Source organism: Chiloscyllium plagiosum, chromosome 2, assembly GCF_004010195.1.
Source record: "Chiloscyllium plagiosum isolate BGI_BamShark_2017 chromosome 2, ASM401019v2, whole genome shotgun sequence".
Taxonomy (NCBI): Eukaryota; Metazoa; Chordata; class Chondrichthyes; order Orectolobiformes; family Hemiscylliidae; genus Chiloscyllium; species Chiloscyllium plagiosum.
Genome location: NC_057711.1, coordinates 139,316,528 through 139,327,341, shown reverse-complemented (window position 1 = coordinate 139,327,341; position 10,814 = coordinate 139,316,528). Strand labels below are relative to the sequence as shown.

Sequence of the window (10,814 nt, the reverse complement as noted above, 5' to 3'; positions counted from 1 at the left end):
AAATTTTCCCTTCACCATAACAGGGATATAAGTCTCTGGACTCTTGTTATTTAGTTTCTGAAGGCTTCCCATTTTCCAGCTGTCCCTTTACCTGTGAACATCTGCTCCCAATCCGCTTTTAAAGTTCTTGCCCAATACTGTCAAAATTGGCCTTCCTCCAATTTAGGGCTTTAACTTTTAGATCTGGTCTATCCTTTTCCATCACTATTTTAAAACTAATAGAATTATGGTCGCTGGCCCCAAAGTGCTCCCCCACCGACACCTCAGTCACCTGCCCTGCCTTATTTCCCAAGAGGAGATCAAGTTTTGCACCTTCTCTATTGATACATCCACATTCTGAATCAGAAAAGTTTCTTGTACACACTTAACAAATGCCACTTCATCCAAGCCCTTAACACCGTGACAGTCCCAGTCTATGATTTAAAATCCCCTACCGTAATCACTCTATTATTCTTACAGATAACTGAGATCTCCTTACAAATTTCCTGCTTACTATTTGGGGGTCTACAATGCAATCCCAATAAGGTGATCAGCCCTTTCTTATTTCTCAGTTCAACCCATATGACTAGGAACTGGAATAAACTGTTTGAAAGTCTGATGATGACAGAATCAATTGAGGCTTTCAAAACTGAATTAAAACAAAGTCTGAAAAGGAATTGTTTCCAAGGCTGTGGGACACAGGAGACTGGCACAATATATTGCTTCCTAGAGCCAATGCAGAGAAGATGGACTGTGCTGTAACCATTCTATGATTTCATAACATCATGTGGGGGCATTACATGAACTAAATTGATTCAGGAAATCAGAGCATGGGGGAAGAGCAGTAATAGGGCAGGAAGTTAATTCTTGACAGCGCCTCTTCCAGATGATTAAATTGAGCTATTTCTGTGGATTCAATATTCTGCCTCACCCAAAGATTTATGCACTTTCTTATCCTCAAATGGTTTGAACTGTGATGTGACAGAGTCAACTTTCTGACATTAGGTACACGAGGAATAAGGTGGACAGAACCCTGGAAGGAGAGGACGAAAGTCTATGGCGGAATGAACTAGTACCTACTGGGCTGAGAAATTAGAGGCTATGGGAGATGTCTGTGGGGGTGGACAGTCAATTCTGAGGGAGTGCCTGTGGGGTAGAAAAGAGTCTCTAGATAGGAGGGTTAGAAGAGGCTTGGGCATGGTATGGAGTCAGGGTCTAGTATTTTGTGTCTGGTGTATGGTCTAGGCAAGGGATAGGGTCTGAGTGAAAGGTTTAATGGGCGTGAGTGTCAGGCAGTAGCATCTGAGGGGTGAAGTCTGAGGGTAGATTCTGTAGGGCTAGTTAATGCAGAAGTTGAATTTGAGAGGCTAGTGGTTGAGGCAGTGGACTTTGCAGGGCTGCAAGGGCCGAGAAGAGAGTTTCTGAGGAAGTACAGACTGCAGATCGGGTGGAAGGCAGCAGATTGGCTCATAAAGCATTTGTCATTATAATTAGAAATTTCCAACCTGCACTCTGAGGGAGCAAGGTTCCTTTCTTGAGTTAAAAACAGAAGTTACTGGAAAAGCCCAATAGCTCTGAGGAAGGGTCACCGGACCTGAAACATTAACTCTGATTTCTCTTCACAGATGCTGCCAGACTTGCTGAGCTTTTCCAGCAACTTCTGTTTTTGCTTCTGATTTACAGCATCCGCAGTTCTTTCGGTTTCCTTCCTGGAATATTGAGTTTACCATTTAATATCTGGATATATACTTGAACCCAGGAAGTAACCAGTAAGTGATGGGTACATTGATACTGTGGGTGCCTACCTTTTATTCAGTGTAGTATCAGTGAATTGGATTGCTATTGGTGATGGTACAGATTTTTCATCATCAATCTGAAATCTTATTAGTTGATGTACACCCCATGCAATATCTAATACTCCTTCTAGGATGACCTTTCCATTATTCTGAAAAGAAAATAGTGAGATATTCAAATTACAAGATAAGCATCTTCATAAAATGTTACATTGAAAACAAAAATGCACAAGTAACAGTTCTAGGAAAATGAGTAAGCACATAGATGCACAGAGCTGGGCAGCTGCAAACAATTTACTTTAGTACATTAACATCTCATTTGTGTTGGTGCTATTGGGTTTTAACTGTTTCTAACAGTTTAATTACATATTCTTGGGCATCAGCCAGACAACACAAGTTCACAAGTCATTTTCTTATTCTAACCTGTTTATGCCTTTTTCACTGTGTTTGAGAATACGGTGTGGGAAAATTGAAAAATTATGGCAATGATTTTGAAATTCAGTAGTGGATAAGTAGCATGTCCAACAAATGGCTTGGGTTCTGGTAACCTGGTGAGCATCGCCATCTTTTAATTCACTTCATTATGTTGTGCCACATTTACCAGTGTGCAACATGGGATAGCTTCAGGATATATCTAGCAGCTTAAAACTGGGTAACTAGAGCCACTGTGGGCTATTAGCAGAAGTAGAAATGTATTCAATCACAATCTGTAACTTCATGGCCTACAAATCCCTCCAATTTATGATTACCATGAATCAGGGGATCAACCCTGGTTCAAGGAAAAGTGTAGAAGGGTATGCCAGGACAGCATCAGGCCTATCTAAAAATGAGGCATCAAATCAACATGGTGAAGCTATACACAGAATGTCCACTTCAAATTACTGCATAAAGAAATAGAAATATTTACCAGAATTCTTTGAGGAGGTAACAATCAGGATAAAGGGGAAGCAGTGAATGTAGCATTTTGAATTTTCAGAAGACGTCTGATAAGGTACCCCATATTACCTACTTAATCAGATGAGAGCCTATGGTGTTTGAGTTAGTATAGTCACACAGATAGCTAATATAAAATAGAGAGTTGGGATAAAAGGAGTATTTTCAGGATGGCAACCTGGAACTAATGATGTACCATAGGGATCATTGCTAGGAACTACAGTTATTTATTATATATTAATGACTTGTATGAGAAGGTTTGTGGATGACACAAATAGATGAGAATTCAAGTGGTGAGGATGACACCAAGAGTCTGGAGAAAGATGTATACAGATTAAACAAGTGGGCAAAAACTTGGCAGGTGAAATATTATGTGGGAAAATGTGAGGTTATGCCCTTGGGTAGGAAAAATAGAAGAGTTGAATATTATTTAAATGACGAAAGCCTGCAGTAAACAATGGAACAGAAGGATCCACGAATCTCAAAAAGTTAACAAAGTAGGGAGGATTTGCTAAAATCATACAAGGCACTAGTCAAACCACAGCTGGAATACTGTAAACACTTCTGGGCTGTTTATCTAAGGAAAGATATTGGAAGCTCGGCTGATCTTGGGCATAGAAGGACTGTCCTTTGAGGAGAGGTTCAGTAGGTTTGAACTGTCAGGCAGTACGGTAGCTCAGAGATTAACACTACTGCCTCACAGCACCAGGGTCCCGGGTTTGATTCCAGCCTTGAGTTTGCACATTCTCCTCATGTCTGTGTGGGTTTCCTCCGGGTGCTCTGATTTTCTCCCACAGTCCAAAGATGTCCAGGTTAGGTGGATTGGCCATGCTAACTTGCCCATAATACCCTGGGATATATTAACTAGTGGGAAATGCTGGGTTACAGAGTTGGGTGGGTCTGGGCAGGATGCTCTTTAGAGGGTTGGTGTGGACTGGATGGGTTAAATGGCCTGCTTCCACTCTGTAGGGATTTTATGATTCCATGTACACATTAGAATTTAGAAGAATGAGTGGTGACCTTATTGAAATATTAGGATTTTTCCGATCTTGACAGAGTGGATGCGGAAAGGTTGTTTTCATTTCTGAAACAGTGTAGGACCAGAGGATATAATCTACAGAAAAGAGGTTGCACATTTAAAACATAAATGAGAAATAGTTTCTTTTTTCAGAGGATAGCAAAATTGTGGAATTCTTTACTGCAGAAGGCTGTTAAGTTTGGGTCATTAGGTATATTTGAGGCCAAGATGGAAAGATTTTTTATCAGAAAGGGAAACGAAGCTTATGGGGGAAAAGGCAGGATAGTGGACATGAGGATAACAATAATCCATGAATGGCAGACTGGACTTGATGAGCTGAATGGTCTACTTCTAACTCTTATGGTAGTAACTTAATGGATAGGACAATCTCAATGGTCTTAACTGTTTCATACTTTTTTGTATTAAGAAACAATCTATTCTGGACATCTAAACATTCTGTAAAATATACTCACATCAGAATATGTCAGTTGTAAATTCTTGTTATCTTGACAAAAACAATTATATGTTCTTAGCAAAGATAAAAACTCAGCCCTGGAGGAATTAAAAATATGCATTAAAAAATCATGGAGTGCATATTTCATCGATCTGATGAGTGTACAATGAACACATGTTGCCCGGTTTCATAGCTAAAACTTTATTCTAAAATTAAAGACAATTAGTAATTGTACTCACACAGATGGTTGCATTTCAGAGATGTATTCTGAAGCCTTGAAACAGTCCCTCTGATCACAGATCCAGGATTTGAGAGCTGTGCTTTGTGCCTGTGTTTCTGATATTATTTTGCAGGTACTTCATTATTTTTGTATTTTGAACATATAAGTTTAAAGGATTGTGGATGGTGGTTCATTTGAAATGAATAAAGAGATACCCGGGCTGTTTTTGTTTAATTAAACGGGTCACTAAAAGAACATTTGGACTTTTTTTTTGCAAGGCACTTCTTGCAAGTCACATGGCCCAAACTAATTATTAGGACTTGTTTGCTAGAAATCATGTGCTTGATTATCAGGAGTTAAGATTTGTATGGATATTGTTTGAAATTCAGTTCGGGTACACACTGCTGAGAGAGTAATTGCTAACAGTTCACCCTCTGCCTTTCTGAGAAAACCCTTTTGGAGGCTCCAGTGTAATAACTGAAATACTGAGCTAGCTGTTCTCTGGACAAATTTCTCAATTCATAATGATTCCTGAGCAAACTGTGTCTGCACAAGTCCCACTAGCAATTTGCTTGTGTTTAGCGACACCTGTCTATGTGATAGGATTCCAAATAAAAACCATCTTGAATATTTCATACCTTACCATGTTTTCCACAAGAACTAACCATTATTGACCATTATCTCTGTAGAGATTTTTTTTTAAAATTTCTTTAATTGGTGTGTGTGTATGTGTGTGGGGAATTATTTAGAAGAGTAAATATTTAAACCACCATGTTTCAAACTGTGTTAATTTGATTTTGGAAAGCAAATCAGGGCAGGACTTATACATTTAGTTTTAAGGTCTTGGAGGGTTGCTGAACAGAGAGACATTGGGAATGCAAGTTCATAATTCCTTGAAAGTGGAATCCCAGGTAGACAGGGCAGTGAAGAAGGTGTTTGGTATGCTTGCCTATATTGGTCAGAGCATTGAGTATAGGAGTTGGGAGGTCATGATGCAGCTGGTCATGATGAAGGACATTGGTTAGGCCACTTTTGGAATACTGCATGCAATTCTGGTCTCCCTGCTATAGGAAGGATGTTGTGAAACTTGAAAGGGTTCAGAAAAGATTTACAAAGGTGTTGTCTGGTTTGGAGGGTTTGAGCTATAGGGAAAGGCTGAATTGAACAAAGAATAGTACAACACAGTACAGGCCCTTCTGCCCTCGATCTTGTGCCAACCTTTTCTCCTACTCTAAGATCAAACTAACCTTTATACCCTATATTTTACTATCATCATTGTGCCTAAATGTAGCTTAAATGTCCCTAATGTATCTGACTCGCTACCACTGCCTGCAGTGCATTCCATGCACTCACCACTCTCTGTGTAAAGAACCAACTTCTGACATCTCCCCTCAACCTTCCTCCAATAACCTTAAAATTATGCTCCCTCACGATAGCCATTTCCACCATGGAAAAAAATCTCTGGCTATCCATTCTACATCTATGCCTCTAATCATCTTGTACACTTCTATCAAGTTACCTCTCATCCTTCTTCACTCCAATGAGGAAAACCCTAGTTTTCGTAAGACATGCCCTCCAGTCCAGGCAGCATCCTGGTAAATCTCCTGTGCACCCTCTCTAAAGGGTGCTTCCACATCTGGTCATCTCATTATAGGAAAGAACTGAACACAATATTCCAAGTGTGGTCTAACCAGGGCTTTATAGAGCTGCAGCATAACCTTGCAGCTCTTAAACTCAATATCCCTGCTAATGAAAGCCAACACACCATATGCCTTCCTAACAACCCTATCAACTTGGGTGGCAACTTTGATGGATCTATGGATGTGGACCTCAAGATCCCTCTGTTCCTTCACACTGCCAAGAGTTCTGCCTTTAACACTGTAATTTGCCTTCAAATTTAGCCTTCCAAAGTGAATCACTTCATACTTTTCCAGGTTGAACTCCATCTGCCTCTTCTCAGCCCAGCTCTGCATTCTGTCAATGTCCTGTTGCAACCTACAACAGCCCTCCACATTATCCACAACTCCACCAACTTTCATCGGCAAACTTACTAATCCACCCTTTCCCTTCCTCACCCAAGTCATTTGTAAAAATCACAAAGACCAGAGGTCCCAGAAGAGATTCCTGTGGAACACCCCTGGTCACCGATTTCCAGGCTGACAACTACCACCCTCTGTCTTCTATTGGCCAACCAATTCTCTATCCAGACAGACAAATTTCCCTGTTTCTCATTCCTCCTTACTATCTGAATGAGCTGAAAATGTGTTGCTGGAAAAGCGCAGCAGGTCAGGCAGCATCCAGGGAACAGGAGAATCGACGTTTCGGGCATAAGCCCTTCTTGAGCCTAGCATGGGGAACCTTATCAAACGCCTTGCTAAAATCCACGCAGACCATATCCATTGCTCTACCTTCATCAATGTGTTTTGTCAGATTGTCAAAGAATTCAATAAGGCTTGTGAGGCATAACCTGCCCCTCTCAAAGCCATGCTGACTATCTCCAATCAAGCTATGCTTTATCAAATAATCATAAATCCTGTCTTTCAGAACCCTCCCCAATAATTTGCCCACCACAGATGTAAGGCTGACTGGTCCGTAATTCCCAACGTTATCCCTATTCACTTTCTTGAACAAGGGAATAACATTTGCCACCCTTCAATCATCTGGTACTACTCCAGTGGACAGTGAGGATGTAGTAACCTTGGGTATATCTCATAGGCCCAGGGGAATTATCTATCTTCGCGTTTTTCAAAATTTCCAGCACATCCTCCATCTTAATATCAACGTTTTCAAGCATATCAGCCTGTTTCGTGCTGTCCTCACAAGGTCCCTCTCTCTAGGGAATATTGAGGCAAAGTATACATTAAGGATCTCTGCTACTCCTCCGACTGCAGGCACAAGTTTTCTCCACTATTCCTGATCAGCCCTACCCTCACTCTGGCCATGCTCTTGTTCCTCACATAAGTGTAGAACTCCTTGAGGTTTTCCTTCATCCAAGACATTTTCATGCACCCTTTTAGATCTCCTAAGTCCATTCTTCAGTTCCTTCCTGGCTACCTTGTAACCCTTGAGAGCCCTGAGTGACCTTGCTTCCTCCACCTTAAGTAAGCTTCCTTCTTCCTCTTGAGTAGATGTTCCACATCTTTTGTCAGCCAAAGTTCCTTTACCTTACCATTCCTTCCTTGCCTCAGTTGGACAAACCTATCAAGCACTCGCAGCAAATGCTTTCTAAACAACCTCCACATTTCTGTCATGCATTTCCCTGAGAACGTCTGTTTCCAATTTATGGTCTACAGTTCCTGCCTAATAGCATTGTAGTTCCCCCTCCAATTAAATACTTTTCCATACCGTCTGCTCCTCTCACTCTCCATGACTATAGTAAAGGTCAGGGAATTGTGATCACTATCACCGGAATGCTCTCCCACTGAGTGGTCTGACACCTGACCTGGAATAGTCTGGGGCTATTTCCCCTGGAGCATCAGAGGCTAAGGCATAACCTTACAGAGATTTCTAAAACCATGAGGGCATGGATAGGGTGAATAGCCAAGGTCTTTTCCCCAGAATAGTGAAGTCCAAGCCTAGAGGGCATAGGTTTAGGGTGAGAGGGGAAAGGTATAAAAGGGACCTAATGGACAACTTTTTTTCCTGCAGAGGGTGGTGCATGTATGGAATGAGCTGCCAGAGGAAGTGGTGAAGGCTAGTACAATGACAACATTTAAAAGGCATCAGGATATGTATGTGAATAGGAAGGCTTTAGAGGGATATGGATCGAATGCTGGCAAATGGGACTAGATTAATTTGGGATATCTCATTGGCATGGACGAGTTGGACCAAAGGGTCTGTTTCCATGCTGTATAGTTCTATGACTCTATGACCCTGATGATGAGTAAGCTAGACTCGAAACATGAATGTTTCCTGATCTCCAGCATTTGTTGTTTTTAGTACAGATTCCAGCATCTGTAGTAACTTGCTCCTAAATTGTGTACATTTGCTTTGCAGCTTTATTGAATAAGGCTTATTTTAATAATAAATCAATAATCTTGTTTATTAAAGAAACTTGCTTGAGTCCTTCTTAATCTAATACAGATTAAATATGTAATTGACCATTTTAGAGACTGAAGGTAAGGCATTTTAACTTTTGTAGTGACATGTGGACCAGGGGGATTAAAGGTAACAGTATACTCCTCCAATCTCAGCCACAACAGTATGTTCTGTCAAAGTGCAAAGCTGTGTGCTGGGAGCATTATTTCATGAAATCTATCTTTTGAAGACTCTGGTGTGTTCATATCTTAACAGTGCCTCTCTGGCCAGAAACTTCCATTTTACATTGATCTATCTAGCCTCAGTGAGGGAGAAATTCTGCCCTATCTATTAGATTTAAATTATGAACAAGTGCCTTATATAAATCAAACATTGGGCAAAGCTTACTCAAACATATTCCATTTTGGAATATAACAACAGATACAAATAGGAGATCTTTGTTCCATCTGTTCAACTCTTCCAGATGAAACGATAGCACATTAACTTGCTGTACCATTCAGTCCCTGGTGAAAATTCAACTGGAAAAGCTTTGCTTCCCAAGTCAAATTGTTTCATTTTTGAGTTTAATCAACAATTTTACAGTCAGATAGAACATAGAAGACTCCATCAGTAGCAAAGCTGATACCATGTGGCATGGATTGCAATAATCAGTGTCCAGAAAATGCTCTCAAAATAATGTTACAGCAAGTTCATGTGAGGGCAGCTGTGGAAAGGGTAAATTTTCTAGCAGAGACGCACTAGTATACTGACAGCTATGCATATTTGACAATTTACAGTCTGGTTTTCTGATCAAATAATAAATAACTTCACTCTCCTATAGTAGCATGGCAGATACAAACAAGTCAATGAATCTAAATGCCATTTTAATGATGTATGAACATAAAAAAGACTTGGATTTGAATAACCCTTCCCACGATGACTGAATGTCTTGAAATGCTTTACAACCATGAAAGATTTAAGTGCAAACACTTTTGTAATATGAGAAACTATTGTCAGCCAAGCTTTCGTACCAAAGATTAAATATTGCAAGTGCAGAGAATCATATTTTTAGGTTTTAATCAAAGATATTTAAAAGATAGAAGTTACAGTTTTACTAACAATAAGTGACACAGTTTGTGTTAATTGTTTATACTATCAGTGCTGAAACTGAGGGAAGAGTATGGGATGTTTGTAAGTAAACTTTCTGGTTGATTTTAGATGCCCAGCAGCTCAGTTTCTAATAGGTAGAGGGGTGAAAATCACCTGTACATTGTCAGTGTGCCTCAACAGACTGAATATTATGCTCACATGCCTGAAACATGACCTCCATTGTCTGCTCATTGCTTCTGGCAAATCTGCCAGATTTTCTCTCACAGTGCCCACATCTCCAGCATCTTCTGTGCTCTCAACACCCAGAGGCTTATCATGAGCTTTAGGCTCAGTGCAGCCTTGGCCTTCTCCTACTGTCAGTGGCCTTATCTATAACAACTTCAGACAACTACATGCATAGGTGTGTGCTGCTATCACAAGTTCATGATCAAATTTTTGTGAACACAAAATCCATCAAGGAGAGATAGAACATAGAAAAGTACAGCACAGAACAGATGCTTCGATGTTGTGCCGAGGATTAATCCTAAACTAAAATAAAATGACCTAACCTACGCACCCCTCAATTCACTGCTGTCCATGTGCATGTCCAGCAGTCACTTAAATGTCCCCAGTGACTCTGCTTCCACCACCATCACTGGCAATGCATTCCATGCATTCACAACTCTCTGCATAAAGAATCTATCTCTGATGTCTCCTCTATACCTTTCTCCTAATATCTTAAACTATGACCCCTCGTGCCAGTCAATCCTGCCCTGGGGAAAAGTCTCTGGCTATTGACTCTATCCATGCCTCTCATTACCTTGTATACCACGATCAGGTCATGTCTCTTCCTCCTTCTCTCCAGAGAGAAAAGTCCAAGCTTAGTCAACCTCTCTTCATAAGGCAGGTCCTCCAGTCCAGGCAGCATCCTGGTAAACCTTCTTTGCACCTTCTCCAAAGCCTCTGTATCTTTTCTATAGTAGGGCGACCAGAACTGGACACAATATTCCAAGTGTGATCTCACCAGGGACTTCTGGAGCTGTAGCAGAACCTTGCACTCTTAAATCCGATTCCCCTGTTAACGAAAGCCAATACACCATATGCTTTCTTAATTTCTAGTGCGAATGCTAGATGCTCACCAGATGCTGGGCAATGAAGGAACAGTGCACCCTCTGAGGGATCCCTGTGGCTATAGCAGACAGTTTTCCCCTTGAATTGCCATAATTTGATTGCGAAAATGCAGATATTTTGGGATGGCTTGCCCATGCTGACCTTGTATTCTATAGAAACATAGAAGATAGGCACAAGAGA

The 10,814-nt window shown here is 40.7% G+C and overlaps 1 protein-coding gene across 6 annotated transcripts in view; it reads right to left on the bottom strand.

Moving 5' to 3' along the window:
- The window catches only part of rassf6 (Ras association domain family member 6), a 72,785-nt gene that overhangs the window by 30,937 nt on the left and 31,034 nt on the right, over positions 1 to 10,814 (bottom strand). For all 6 annotated transcript variants that reach the window (XM_043719345.1, XM_043719296.1, XM_043719315.1 and 3 more), the window contains 2 exons: positions 4,197 to 4,275; positions 1,785 to 1,924 (listed from right to left, as the gene is read on the bottom strand). In XM_043719345.1, coding sequence (XP_043575280.1) covers positions 1,785 to 1,924; positions 4,197 to 4,275 — 219 coding nt within the window. The remainder of the gene's footprint in view (positions 1 to 1,784; positions 1,925 to 4,196; positions 4,276 to 10,814) is intronic.